Here is a 15944-nt window from a genome sequence, read left to right as displayed (position 1 = left end):
GTTTCTGCAGAATAATCATTGTTAAAAATACCTACTGACAACATTTATCATCACAGACATTATTCTTTGAGCCACGTTGCATGCTCGGGCAGAGGCGAATTGGGCAGGATTAAAAGCTTAATCATTTAGCGAGCCCAGTACTTGATTTTATGTTTTGTTGCTATGTGTTCCAGCCCAGTGGCTGCAGAGTCAAGAGTGCCTGCAGTGCTGCTCCTCTTTTGCTTATGGCAAAGCCAGGCATTGGGATGGATCAGCAGCAGCCAAGCTGGTAAAGGAACATCACTGAGGGCCAGACTATCCACCTAAATCCATTGCCAGAGCCTCTCCTGTGGCGTTATCGTGCCTCTGAGAGCGGAGACAGGAGACACAGGTATCAGTTGCTGTCTGAGCATCCTCTTCCCATGTTGCCAGACAACAGCTAATTCTCTGAAAGGAGGGATAAGAGTGGAACAGGCATTGCTGTCCTGTCAGCAGCCTAACAGAAACTGCCACAAAGCAGGAACAGGAAAGACCAACTCTACAAAGCTCTCCCCAGTACTCAAGCTTCCCCTGAAAGGAGCTCTTGGGTGATAAATCCCTCCTGTTAAGAAGCTTAAAAGCAGGTTGAAAGAATTTCCTTAGGTGACTGCTCTGTGCAGATAGTCTCCAGAAGCATCTAGAGGAGCATTTTCTTTTCCTTTTTACCAAATTTTGTCACTTTTTCCTCAAGGTAGGTCTGGTCTAGTATTCTTAGCGCTCACTGAAGAAAAAAAAGTGACACAAATCCTATTTTCAGCATTGACAGCAACTGCTTCTCTGGACTCTCTGATGGCACAATGGAAGAAAGAATTCGACTGGTCAGACAAGATGGAACAGACTGCTTTGCTACCCAGGATGAGCATCCCGGTGAACTGATTCTCAGCCAGGAATGCTTCTCCCACGGAGCCAGCTTCTCTCCTCAGGGATGAAACTTTATCAAAAACAGTCCTGCAGAGCAGCATGACATGAATGGCTGGAGTTGCTAAACCAATGTCTTACACTTCTTGTCAGTGAACACACTTGAGAAACACTGAGAGCTGTAACAGCCCTATGACAATTGTGTTCTTACGTAGGGATCTGATTTTTTTTTAAAATAAATTAGAAGTAACTATGTTTTTCTTAGATATATTCTTAGCAGATTTGCTACTGAATGGCATATTTGCTTTTTTAAAAAAAATACTGAAAGCAGCATCAGCCTAAACTATATTTACTGGAGATAAAAATATCTATTTGGAATGGTAATATAGTGTCTAATTTGAGAAATTATGAAATTGTATAGGAAAAATATTCAAGTGTTTTCTTCTTAAATAGTAATCCTAGACTGAGGGAATGCACAGGTTCAGGGATTCCCTATAATGACAATAAATGTTGAGGTATAATTAGAAATATTTTTGAAAGCCAACAATTGTTTTTTGAAAGAAAGGTACATTTTAGTTTCAAACTGGAACACAAATTATTGTATTTTTCTTACAATAGTGCTGAACTTTTATTTGAGGTTCTCTGTTTCTGAAAGCAGACATGATGGATTGAAATAAAAGATAATTTATTGCAATGCTTACTTTCAAGTGGAGAGAGAAGCAGTGTAATTGTAATTTACAGTAGCTGTCAAGGAAAATCTATCACAGATGACATTAAAATGACTTATTTTGCCTGAGCCACTTATTGTTTAAATGTGCATAATCTGATAGAAACAGATTTTTTTAAAAATCTGCTTTATATTGTTCTAAATTAATATCAAAACATATACTTAGGAGTTAAACATTTTAAACCATTTATTAATACTTTCACCACTACGTTTTTTTTTTGGTAGGAGTTGGAAATCGGTTTATTTAACAATATCATGTTTAAGTTTTTTAGCTCTCTACTCTCAAGACTTTCATGGACCTAAACTCACTGACTAAAAAGCAGATTTCAAACTAGATTTATTTATATCTGAAAGAGAAATGTCAGAAATGGTAAAAGAAAATGGACCATAGGGCCCAATTTCATTTCCACTGGAGCTGACCAACAGTTTTGACATCCCTTTCAATGGGAGTTAGCAAAGACCCAAATTTTAAGCAAAGTAACTCCCATGCAATTTTTTATTGCAACTTGTAGCCGATGGGAGAAGGAACTGCTATCAAAGAAATATTCAGTGTCAGCTACTGAGCTTCCACAACAAAGACTACGTTTGAATACTGACTGCAAACTTACCTCTGAGATATAATTATTCCCAAACCTACTGTAGAAAGAAAATATTCTGATTATTTGTGTGTAAGATGGATTCTGCATATCACTTGAGCACCCTTATAGAAATACTGATGAAAGAAACTTAGCCAATTTCCATTCTGATGGACCTAAATGTTTTCAGTTTGTAGGTGCTTGTTCTCAGGTATTATAACGAACTCTTCTGAAACTTCAGATTTTGATGTATATATGTATGTATTATACATTATATGTCTGTCTGCAAGCAAATGCTGAATGACAAACAATCTGAAATACACAGTTTCACCGAGCCAAGGTGATCTTTCAGCACAGGCAGTGTTAAAGTAGTTCTAAGCAAATCAGCACATTCAAATCGTCAACATGGTAAAATCTTGAGAAATAAAGTTAATGACCTGCTATTTCACATGTAGTTTTGAGCAGTCACAAGCTTTGATTAATCTGCTTTTCAGAGGAGGCGGTGACTATATATTTACACTTTGCAGGCAAACTGACCTCTGTACCAACAGAGCAAAAATCCAATGTCACATTCAACTCTTTCTTCTTCTTCTTCCCTTTTTTTTTTTTTTTAATACAGCTAAAATTAATGTAGTGAATCTGTAATGAAATGCATTATCCTGCATGGAGATTTATCAGATTTTCCAACTGAATGCCATGCTTTACTAGCACTAGCTGGAGTTCACCTGCATGTTGGTGTGGCGTGTGGCTCTTTTTTGTAAAGAGTTAAGTTGAACACAAAAAAAGGGAACAAAGGTCAGCACCCAGCCGCCACTTGAATGTGAGATTTTTCTTTTTATTCCCCTTGATGTATACTAGGCTCTGTGTTATTAGTCTTAATGATGGAAAATTGTAGTGTTGATACAAATCTTTTTTTCAAAGTAGTAGGCGGGAGCTCCATTTGTTAGTAAGTTTTTTTGTGACTAAAAGCCATGGACAGTACATTTATGTAGCAGTAAAAGGCCTAGATGCTCTTTCCATAGCAGAGCTAATTATTCCTACTGTGACCTTACTGATCTACCCTGTTCCTAGTACATCTCATCTGCACGCCTGTTCCTCTGTGTAGATGGTGTCAGAGAATATGAAAAACCCTATAATGAAACCATTTTCATGATGGAGAAAGGCTACTGGAGTTGCACTTGCTACAAAGAGGCTCAATTATATGAGTAATTGTGATAATTTTCTACATTCATAGCCTTCAATGGGGAAAAAAGAATGAGAGCCACAAAGGAAAATTACTTTAACAAGAAAGTACAGAGAGTAAAAATGGAAGAAGAGACAAAAAGGGGGAAAAAAATAACCAGAAAAAAAGTTTAAAAAATAGATCTGGAGGGAGGAATAGCAAGACAGGGAGAACAACAGAAATGCTCAAAAAGCCTATGTGCAGCTGTGTTGCACAATTAAATTGAATTTTTTTTCTGCAGTTGATGAATGTGACTACTGCAAATGTGCCTCTGTAGTTAGCTATCATTTGTTGTTCCGTGACAGGAAAAGGATAATTACCTCTCAGAGAGAATCAAAGGCTGACATGCCCTTTAGACACAGCCATGAATGCAGAGCTCGATAGAATGCTTGAATAAGAATCCAGTGTTCTGTGCCCCCTTCTACTCAAGAATAAATTTTGTTAAAATGCAAGAGCACCACCAGTAAATTTGTTGAACCCTAGGTGTTCAAAAATATGAGGTGCATCTATCGACTCATCCCATTTGCAAAAATAAAACTACATTTTGAATTCACTTCTATTATATTCATGGACAGTAAGATAGTGAGATATGCATTAAATTTCTTTTCCCAGTAGGGGTCTGATTCAACATTTCCTATGAAAGAACAGAAAGACACTATCCTTTTTCTCCAGGCTAGTTAGCCTATAATTTAAAACTGTCAAAAACACAATTTTATACAAAGTCTTCAATAAAAGCTTCTCAGATATAACCCAAAGAGGTTTTACTAAAGTTTGATTCAGACTCTGTTACAATATTTTTAAAGCTATAAATACATCTAACTGATATTTTGCCGTTCTCTTTTTCTCTTAAAGTATTTGAAGATTTACAAAGAAAAAAAAAATGCAGCATCCTTTCAAGGTGACTAAGCCTTGCAGCTTTTAAGTAATCAAAATGAATTCAATACATGTTGGGACCATTAGCTGTCCAAAGAAGTATCGCTTAATGAAACATATACGATATATGTCTTTTTTTTTTTTTTTGGCAAACATTTTAAAATGATCCATAGGTACCTTCAAAAAACTAAGACGCATTTTTATTCAAAACCATCAGCAGCAGAAGAGTCATGGCTGCATTTATGTGAAGGCTAGAACAGATGCAAAATAGGGAAAAATCTCTGAATGTCAGCTCTTTTTATCCCGTGACGTTAGCAAGCACTGCTCTTTGTAAGATCTGAAGCTCTCGAGTTAAATATTTTTGTAGTTTTTAAACAAAGAGACTTATTTACGTTGACTAATTCCTTTGTAACATTCATTATTGCTATACAACGAAAACAATGGTTTCTAACCTTCTTACATTCTTAGGCAGATGTGGTATAGTGTCACACACTAATAAAAAATAAACTAAAGCCCATTGCAAATTACATGTGTTAATTTAAATCTACCTTATGAATATCTTTGTCTCTTTCTACAGTTATCTTTGCTGACCCTAGTGTAATTCACTTTAAAAAAAATACCTCTTACCCAAGGAACAACATTATAGCTTGGCAGTTCACATACTGATATCAGACTGAAATGATGGTTTTGAATCATAAAACATGTCATCAGCTTTATACCAAACCACCAATAACCTTTGTCCCACTTGCCAGCCCTCCTTTTACTTGTCAATATAAGGCTTACCTGATTGTGTTTCCAATTACAGAGAAGGGAGCCCCTGGTCTGCAAGCTGCAATTGCTTCATCTCTACATTTCCTCGCAACCTCCACTAACTTTTCACCAGATTTATCCACATTGCCCACCAAAAAGGTTTCAGAAGTGTCACCATGGTAGCCATTGTAATACACCTAAACATATGCAGAAATGTAAAGACATTTTCTCATTTTGCATTCAGAAACAGATCGTCTCCTTAATTAAATCCATTCTTTCTAGGAACAAGCTGTATATCACAACAGATAGACAGGTAAGCTGTTTTTGCAAGAATGAGACTAGAAAAGCAGAACATTGCAGAGGAAAAAAAAAAAAAGCCCGAAAGACTGCAAGGTGCATAAGGGTTGCCAACATTGCCAATTAAAAATTCAAGAAAAGCAGAAGCTGTGCATCACCGCCCAGCAGTGCACCAGGCAGTGACACTGCTCGGCTACAGGACACGAGGCTAACGGGGTTGTTTGTGAGAAGATGGGTCAGGGCTGTGCAGGGGCTAAAGGGGGCCTTGGGGTTGTCAGCTGCCCACCCACCCTGGCTGCCTGTCCCTGTGACCAGGGACCTGCCTGCACCCCAGAAGGGCAGGGCATTTCATCCCAGTGCTGGCCGTGGGCACTGGGAGACTGGTTGGCAGCTGGCAGGGAGACCCGTATGTTCACAGTCAGCACTCCCCACTGGAGTTTTGAGGTGGGAACTATACCCTGCTACCAACATTCAGAGCGAACCCAAGGAAAAAGCATGGGCCAAATTCACAGCCGGTTGTTGCAGAATTTTCTTTAATCTCATTTTGAAGCTACAACGTGGCATTAATGTTAGATTTTACTTCTGATTTCCAGAGATGAATTTTGAGAGAATAAATGTACTGCTCTGGCACTGCAAAATTTCATGTGCTGAAAATGTAACACCCTGTTGAATTAATTACATATTGTTTTTGCTTTTCTTTTTGACATTTTGTAGGTTTTAGACCTCAGCTCTTCCGAAATTCTCTGTCAGGCACAAGAAACCCTGGCTTTGCACTACGGAGCTGTGTAACATGCCATTAAAATGGGGTTTGCGGCTCTGCACCATGGCAGGCAGGCACATAATTGTAAGACCAAGCCAAATTTCCCTACAGAAAGACAAATTATAATGGTGCAGAGTTTTGATCTTCTAAAACATTTTTCTCCCCCAAACAGTGGGCAACTATGCTTCTACAACTAATTACTCACCAAGCTCGAACCACTGAACTTTTGCCACTGGCAAGCTATTTGTGAAAGACAGACCCACATTCTTTTTGGTTGATTCCCAACTTAAAAAAAAAAAAAAAAAAGCTACAGTTTATCCCTAGGCCAGGTTTGTCTTCATGATGAGATGAGAAAAAAATGCAGGCCATTAGGAGTGAGGGGTGTTTTAAAGAAAGGTGAGTGCCTGCAAGGGACCAACTATGTTACCTCTGCCCCAGCAAAGAGCAGCTGCGATCCCCTGCTCTACACCTTTCTCTGCCAGTCCAGACTGAATCTTCTTAATTTTTTTTTATTTAATGACCATTGGGGAGGTTTTAATCTACTTAGTTCATATTTAAACTGAACTAGTTTGTTTTTAGCTCTAGGAAGTACAACACACAAACCCCCAGCATTAAACACCATCATTCTGGAAAAGCAAACTTAGACTTAAAACATAGGAGAGGTTAAAAATAATAACAATAATAGCAACAATAATAACACTAATAACAATATTTACCGCAGTGCATCAACTGCAATTACATATTTTTTATGTTAATAAACTACAACTCAGCAACTGTAACACACTAACAAGTTGTAAGAACCAAGTTGTAAGAACCATTAACCTGGTAACAATAGGCTGAAAACTGCACTACGCTCAGGATCCAGTGATGGGTGACCCTATTGTTTCAATCCTAAAACACATTTTAAAGTCTACATGATTCAAGCCAATAAAATTTGTATTTCATCCATGAAACGCTACTATCTTAATTGTGCTAGAATAGATTTTTTTTCTTCAGTTAATTTGTACATAGTGTTAGGTAGGTATTTACACTTAAGAACCTGAATATTATTTAACTATTTTATAGAACCTGCGCACAATTATAAAAAATTAATTGTGCAATATTTACTTTGATTTTTATTCTGTCCATCTGTGAAACATCCCAGTTATGTTCATTAAAAATAATCCAAGAGATCAGTTAGTAATGCTGAAAAGTAGTATTTTTTTCCTCAGCTATTTTGGACTAAGCAATTATCAATCACAGCACAGTTTAATTTTAATTGATAAAAATAAATCTTACAAAGATAATCAGCAATTCTCATCCTTGCAGAAATCTTCACATTCACAGAAACATAAAGATTTATTTTATTTTATTTATTTTATGAGAGTAAACAGAAAGCAAATAAATATATTCAAAAAGACCAGTAACATTTAATCAGATATTTAGAAAGAAGAGTGGACAACTATGCATACTATGCATACTATGTCAATATAAAAATATTTCATTTATTTTATCATGGAAAGTATCTGTGATATGAATCTACACTTTTTTTTAATCTAAGACATCATTATTATCCTGACAGATAAAACAAAAAAATAAAATGAACCTCAATGAGATACAAAGAAATATGATGTGAAAACCTTAGCTGTTGCAAACTGATTTAGTCTAATAAAATAAGCAAAGCAACACCAGTTCACCAAAGCAAAAATGAAGGCCAAAAATAAGCTTTAAAAATGATAGATTGCACTGTGTAAACCTGATAGTCAGAATTCTACAATTAGAAAGTAAGGAGATGGGGAAGAATTTCGAAAGACCAAAAAACCAAACCAAACCAAACCCAGTTCTAGATCACATGTGAGTCTACCATGGGAAAAAGGTCACTGACCCTAATTTTAATAGAAAAAATATTTTAGAAAGCTTGAATCTTATGCTCAGAAGTGGAGATTTCTCCACTCTGCCAGTGTGAAAATAGTATCAAGTTACCAAGAGTTTCTTTAATGATTTAAAAAGCTTGTTTTTATGAGATGTTACTCCTTTGTATGTGACATATTACTGCAAAATAATGGTGGGATTCAAAAGACATCTGTGATCATATTAGAAATAAACAGCACTTTGGAAAACTAAAAACATGCACAGCAAAAAGAAAAAAAAGCTTCTGCAAGAGCCAAATACTTTTTTTTTTAATAAATGAAATGAGAATTGGGCTTCCAGTTCCTGTGCTTTCTTGCTCCTAAGAAAATCCAGCCCGTGTTTATTTAAATAGCTATAATTGACGATTCTCTGGAAATATTAAGTCACAGTTATATCACACTATTTCTGTTTCTGCTGGAAAGGTTCGGGGCTTTTATACCAGAAATGGAACACAACACTACCTTTGGGGATTTTAATAAATGTAGGGAACACTGCTAGCAAAAGAGTTGCTGTCCAAATAGACTGACACACACAGGCCAATGTAGCCTTTAATGACAGAGTAAGATAATGTCAGGCCCCACTCAAAATCAGCAGGAAGAGGAAGATCAATCTTGGCAGAGTGAAGGAAAAATGCTGGCTTTCTTCATGTTAGCTCATCTCATACATATCTATCTTCAGCTGCTGCCCAGTGCTGTGGTGCTCTGCATTAACTACACAGTGGATCAATAACAATTACACCTTCTCAAAAACATGACACATAGCAGGATTGGGTTGACATTTCACTTAGGCCAACATTGATCTCAGTGCATCTGATTCCAGTCCTAAATTCAAGTCAGGCCTGGGTCTAGCTGGAATAAACACACAGTTAAAAACAAAAAAGGAAACCAGCTGCTTGTGCCTTGGCTCAGAAGTAAACAGCACATCCATCTGTGCATCCCCCATCTCCAATCCACTATTCTTCCTGTTGCTACTAGTGATTCTAAAGTTGATCAAAGACTATTTTTTATATGAATTACTCACCGTGACATCAATGTTGATAATATCTCCATCCTGAAGAGGTCGACTGAAACACAAACAGAAAAAAAATAAATGGTGACAGACAGCTCCCAACAAAGGGAATATAAGAATAAACACCTAATGACATACATAAAAAATCAAGGGGTAGATATTTTGTGATGGAGGAAGGCAGAGGCAAACAGACTAACCATTTTTAATGTTCAGCTCTCACTACTCAGAGAACAAGTGTAGCTGAATATAAAATAATGAGAAACAACTACCAGAAAAACATATCAACACACGACAAATCTACCATTATATTTATTCTTTTTCTCTCACTAGGGTTCATATTTTACTTTTTGACTAGCTGAATGTACTGCAAGTATAAAAAAAAATACAAAAATTCAAACATATTTATTCCTTAGCTTATACTTATTTTGCTGGATGAAAAAAAATCAGACTGTACTGTTCCCCCCCACATACTAAACTCAAAAGGCATTATGCCATATTTTTTAAGTGCCTGTACAAACAGCATATTTTTTTCTATTTCACATACATCGCTATAACAGCTATCAGTACTGTGTGCTAACACGTTCTGCATCTGCAGTACGTTTATGTATGACACCTAATTAAGCTGAAGTATGTTCAATATTAAATACAATATATTAATTTCAGTTTAACATTTTAATTCCCAGTGGTAAAACGTATATTATTGGGGAAATACCTGTCAGGAATACCATGACATACCACGTTGTTTACAGAAGTACAAACAGATTTTGGAAAACCTCCATAGCCCAGAGGTGACGGATAGGCATTCCGTCTGATTATTTCATGATGAACAATGGAATCTATTTCTTCAGTTGTCATGCCAACCTAAAATATCAAACACAACATCCTGTTAAAAAAGCAAAGATAGTTTCTCATATTTAGTGAATGTGATTGCAGCCAAGCTTCAATGAAATATTGGATGTTTCGAGTACACTGCTTCGCTATAAAACACTAGACTGTCTCATATACTTTATTGATATATGGACCTTTTTTTTTTAAGAGAAAAAGGTTCGAAATAAAGCATGCAGTAGAAATGAGCACTCAAGGGTTCCTAGAAACCTAAAATAATGTCTACTTCTTTTCCGTTCTTTTTTCTACATTTGCTTTCTCAAAGACACCAATTTCTCATGGCATCTTGTTTCAGTAGCTGCTATAGAAATGTCTCGGTTCAATGCTTTCAGTCCTTTAAAACACAATATTACTTTCCCTTTTTATTTGTAAAAGAAAGGATATTAAGTCTTTTAACTGCCCACTACATTAACTATAATGTAGTTGTGCATTTTATGAAGTTGTTTTCCAGGTATTCTTTGATTTTATAAAATATTTGGGTTCATATTTTGAGGATATTATACTTAAAGTTGCCATAGCCTGAATGATCACAGTTAATCTAAAAGCACTTATCCATCACTTTTAGAAATATTCATTTTTATGTTTGACATTATCTAGATTCATCTTTTCTTCACAATTGTACATATTAAAAAAACCCCTAAACCCTCTCATAAACCATTTGTCCATTTTCTGAGTATCCACACTTAAAATAACATTATTTTCACTTTTCTTTTGGATCAGCTCTGTCCCTGAGCCAGTCTGGTTAGAGCTGAAATTTGAAATTTGGTAGGGAAACCTCTCTCATTGAAAAGTACTTTTGAGGGTTCCTCTACAAATTGATTTTGATTTGAATGAGTTCTGAGCCTTTGAAAAGCATACTTTGTACAGATATGAAGATTAGTGTTGGCAGACTGAAGGAAAAATCACAGCGGCTGTGATTTTGGAGTAACACATGGAATACAGGTTAGGCTGTGGTGCGGGAGACACACTCAGTCATATATTGAAATTCTGAGACTGAACACAGCAGAGTGCACTTGTGTACTGTGCTGAGATAAAACATCTGTTTACTCAGCTTGAATTTTATTCAGCACAAAAACGTCGTTGGGCAGATGAGGAGCAATGAATCCACTCGAGCAGGATTTGGGATTACTGCATGTATCCCCTGCTTTGCAGTAGCCACTGCAGCCTCAGCCCCGGCATGCTGTCTGTACTGGATACTGCAGCCATTGGTTCTGGACAAATACAGGTTACTGCTCTTGCCTTTGCTCACACGTCTATCAACTACAGCCCACAGACAAACTGAACTGCTACGTACCCAACTGGATGCTGTCTGCTGCTGCTCTGCTCAAGGAATTTGATGTGGCTTTTGGATACTCAGCAGACAGATCTGTGGTCTCTGCATGGCTTATACCCTGTGAAAAGTTCTGCTTTTTACACTATCTGTTTTACTTTTAAAGATGCTTTTGCCAGCTGGGCAAGGGGGTGGCATCTACTGCGCACCTAGTCCGTTCTCTGGATGATGTGGCAACCTGATGGAATCTAACAAAATATTTCAATGTCATAGAATTCGCTGCTTTATTCCCAAATTTGTAACTCAAACCCATGAACATTATCATATATATTACCATACTGTAATTTTAAGTTCCACAGGCAGTAAATGGTAACATCAGGACCGTGCACCACCTGAACTGTAACCTCTGTATCCATGGATTGTAATGCACCTTTGTTGTATTGGGGGATCTTACTGCTACTAGCTAAAGCACAGGCAAGAGCCACTTTGGAGGACTGTGTGCAAGGTGGGTTCAGCAAAGCAACAGGAACAGGTGGAGGGATGGAAATCTTCAGATAAAACAGGAACGTAGACTATATGTTATGAGAAGAGACTAAAAGAGCTTGGTTTGTTTAGTCTGGTGCACAGCTCTGTTCCTGTGTAAAGGGAAAGACTCGAGGAAAGGCAGGAAGCTATTTAAATTAAAGAGCAGTGTTGGTGCAAGAACAGATGGGTATAAACTGACCATGCACATCATCAGGCTGGAAACCAGAAGATACTCGCTGTCCAGGAGAGAGGGTTTTGGAGCATTCTCCCAGTCAGGGGAGTCCTAGACAAACTTACGTAAAACAAAGGTCACCACCAGTCTGTGACTGACCCGGGCAGTGGTCTCAGCAGTGCAACTCCAAATGCCACCTCCCTCCCAGTACACAGCTCCTGGATATGCAATTCTTATCTTATACACCTTCTTGCTCCAAAACTTTCGTTATGTGTGTGTAGTATTTTGCTATTATGTATGATCTGGCACACACCATGAACTGTATCGTAAGCTACACCGTACTGCATACATATGTATTTACACATGACAGCTGAAGAGTATTTGAGAAATACTGCTCTCATTTGAAACCCACATTGCACTCTGATCCTTCAGAAACATGTATATGCCTCTAGCTTTAAATGAGTAAGTTTTCCTGTACTGGGAAATAAATGTACATTAAAAAGTTAAAAAAGCACAAAGCTACATAAGATTAAAGCTTCAGGCAGTTTTATTATTGACCATCCCAGCTACAGAATTAAACCTCTGGGAAAGAGTGATGATAGCTGGAAGAAAAATCCCCTTTTAAGTCAATGGGATTGACCTACAGTCCTCATCTATCTCTGCATCTCATAGCTACTCAAGCCATTTCACCCTATCCAGTATGCTATTACGTGAAATACCAAGGCAGAGCTAAGAAAGCACTTCTTCATCCGCAAAACCCGGCAGTAGGCTCCTCCCTGTACATTTTAACTTGGGAGGTATCCCAAAAATCATACTGTAGAAACATTTCTGGAAACCACGAGGCCTTATTATCAATGCACTCAGGAAAACTGTGTGGAATTTGGCAGCTGTTTTTTTCCAACAGCATTTCTATGAATTGTGCCAGATCCCGCAGGACAGCGAGGGGCCGAAGGATGGACAGGAATGGAGCACGCAGACCAGCCTGTCGGGCTTGCACACATGCAGAGCTGGAAAGCACGACATATGAGGAAGATGGGCCATGAAATGAAAGGAAAAAATGTAGTGTGGGCCTTATGAGGAATTCACATGATTTGGTACAATTGGAACAGAGGAAGACTACAGACACAGAGATGTTACACCTGAGCCAGCAACTCACCCTAAGTACTACAGAGGTTCAAAATACAGAAATAATTAAACAGGCATACAATGAACTGAATCAAAAGTTAATAAATCCTTATTTTTTCAGGATCTAACTTAAATATGTTAAACTTAAAATGCTCATTATGAAAAAGTTAAAAAAAAAAAAAAAGTACGAACAAAACCCAAATAAGTGAAAGCATAAGAGACAACCATCCTGTTATGGGACTTCTGTAATTGTTACCTTTAAGCCCTTTCCAGCCAGAAGCAGGACATGACGGGCCAACTGACAAGCTTGACGAAGCCCTTGAATCTGATCTTCATTCTTAATTTCTATGTCGTCTCCCCAGTCTGGTACAATGCCTGTCGTCACATAGTCTGGCTTCTTTATGTGCTTGGAGAAAAAGGATTGAAAATGAAGATCAGAAAACTGAGCATGACAATGGGATCATTTTCTCAGATACTGCCTCCTGCTTCATGGCAGCTTGCCCTTTCTGTCGTAGTATCGACCTTCCTAAGCCATCAGGGCAAACCCTCAAGGCTGCCTCAGAATTTCTTCCACTGCCCTTTTGAACTTAACATTGCCTGTTACTACTGACTTACACAGTCTGTTAGCCTTCCAGTGCTGAAACCCCAGATACTGCAGCCAACTTCCAGCACAGACAGTCTCAAGTTATGAAACTGTGGCAAAGACTTAAAAACTCTTCATTTTCTTCTGCAAAGAGGGACATTTTCTACAAAGGGCACCTAAAAACTGGAAGTGACAGGGCAAACATACAGAATGAGGTCCTCAAAATTATAACTGATCAAATCCTTAGTTTCTTACTCAGACAAAAGTCCTATTAACTTGCATGAGATTGCTTTTTGACTAAGAACCTTAGGATTTAACTTGTTTTAACTTAGAGGGTTTTGCTTATTAATCTAGTTCATATACTCAGACATGTTCATCTATAATATTACACAAGGGTATCCCAGTTTGCTGTGTCAAGGAAAAAGTATCAAACATCATTTTTTCCACACAAGAAAATTTTTTTCCCCACACAGAGATGGAAATGCACTTTCTTTCAGAGAGTCCTGGGCTGTTTCACTGACTGCAGAAGAATCCCTCTGCCCACAACAGGCGGGCTGATTTTCTGCCACACTGGCCACAGGACGAGTTCTGCTCCTGACTTCACAAAGTACACACTCAAGCTGGCAGGTAGAGAAAAAATTAGGCACTTAGGCTGTACTCAACACAACCATACAACAACAGGGTGTAGGAGTACAGAAGAATGGGGCAACTACTAAGCTCTATTGGGACTCCAAATAGAAAGACTATTGTTACTCCAACAGGTATTTCATTTCTAATCTGATAAAAAGTGAAACTATCTTTAGTGGACTTATGTCAACAGAATTTCAGATTTCCATTTCTTTCAAATTAATGGCATATTAACCCTAACAACATCCTATTGCAGTAGTTTGGGCTTCAGTTTAGAAAAAAACCCAAAAAACGATAACCCACCATTTGCCAGATTAGCGACTCCATAGACAGCACCACCCTCGCTTTGCCCTTGGAGGGCACTTCCCCAGTAACTGCTGAGACGTGACCCTACTGACCTCTATGGTCTATCAAGGGAGAAGCCCAAAGCAGTGTACATTCAAATGGCTATGTGGACAGTTTCATACCGGTATCTTAAAAAATACCATGTTATTTTAGAGTGATTTCTGGCATACTCTGTAGAAAAAAATAACTTTGCCCTCAAGTTTTCAGAGTTCATAGACATGGACCTGATTTTAAGACAGTCTGAGAACTCTGATCTGGGAAGATAATGTTTCATTGTGACAATATACTTCTCCCCCTTTATCCCAAAAGAAGCATCTAAATACAGAAAATAAAGTTTATAAATTCTACGATTTTTAAACTTTTGAAAATATATAGAGCATGTAACCCTATATTCTTGCTGCACACAGAGCTTCCACAGCCCCTACATCCAGCATTCTTATCTGCTTTCCTCTCTAAAAACTTTTTAGTATTTCTGGCCCACGGAAATACTCTATATTTGGCCTAAGAAATCTACAATAAAATGAAAAACAAAATTTAAAAAAGTACTAATGCACATCCTTAAAAGCACTGTTTAGAAAGAGTACTTTGGTTTCTTTTGGATAAAGGAAAGATACTAAACAGTTAATCTGTATGCTGTAATTAGACAAGGAAAAAAAAGAAGAGAGAAAAAGGAAACCAGAAGTGGAACACATGTTAAATTTGCATTTGCATGAAAAAGTCCCTTCTGTCTCCAAAGTAAATAAAAATAAAAGTGTATGTTGCAAGGAAAAAAACCACTCAGGCACAAAGAATTTGAGTTTAGAATGTGCAGTGGGGTTGCGAGGCAGCTGCCAGTAGGTATTGTATATTCCCTTCTTAAATCTGACATAATCAAATAACAAAACCTGCAGCAAAATATAAACATTTTTGTAATTATCTTGCTAAAGATTTACACAGAAAAGGACTCAGATGATCATTAATGACTCCTACCGACTTCTGGTAGGACTATCTATAATTGTCCAAAACAAGCACCTGAACCCAGAAGTATTGACAGGTAACACTCCCTGTGTATACTACTATAACTGAGCAAGGCCTGGGTTTGAACTCCCTAATAATTAGATACCCCAACACAGCTGAAAACTCTATACTGACTGACTAACAGATTAGATAACAGAAGTTGCAGTACCTCAGGAACTTGGTGAGCTGGAGAAACCATGGCTGGCCAAACTACACTATAAGCAGTGTTCCTTTGTCCCTGAAAAAAGGAGCATCTTTGCTGTTGATTGCTTGACTGCCAGTGCAGGTAGTTATGACTGAACGAAGAAAAGGTTATGTGGCAGCCAGTCACGGAACCTGTTAACAGATAAGTTAAAAATGGTTAATGTTTTTTTCCACATTACAAAATTGAAAGTATGCAAAAAGAAGAGCATCATGTAAAACAAAGCACAGAACTCA

At 37.6% G+C, this 15944-nt stretch overlaps 1 protein-coding gene across 2 annotated transcripts in view; it reads right to left on the bottom strand.

Annotated features, from left to right (window-relative positions):
• Positions 1-15944, bottom strand: part of METAP1D (methionyl aminopeptidase type 1D, mitochondrial) — a 50755-nt gene that overhangs the window by 5578 nt on the left and 29233 nt on the right. For both annotated transcript variants that reach the window (XM_027911603.1, XM_027911604.1), the window contains exons 2-6: positions 15676-15842; positions 13212-13361; positions 9691-9839; positions 8991-9033; positions 5057-5220 (exon numbers count right to left, since the gene is read on the bottom strand). In XM_027911603.1, coding sequence (XP_027767404.1) covers positions 5057-5220; positions 8991-9033; positions 9691-9839; positions 13212-13361; positions 15676-15842 — 673 coding nt within the window. The remainder of the gene's footprint in view (positions 1-5056; positions 5221-8990; positions 9034-9690; positions 9840-13211; positions 13362-15675; positions 15843-15944) is intronic.

The sequence above is a fragment of the Empidonax traillii genome, unplaced genomic scaffold (assembly GCF_003031625.1).
Source record: "Empidonax traillii isolate 1590-97213 ecotype Southwest subspecies unplaced genomic scaffold, ASM303162v1 scaffold33:size3420811, whole genome shotgun sequence".
Classification (NCBI taxonomy): Eukaryota; Metazoa; Chordata; class Aves; order Passeriformes; family Tyrannidae; genus Empidonax; species Empidonax traillii.
This window is presented reverse-complemented; position numbering and strand designations above follow the sequence as displayed.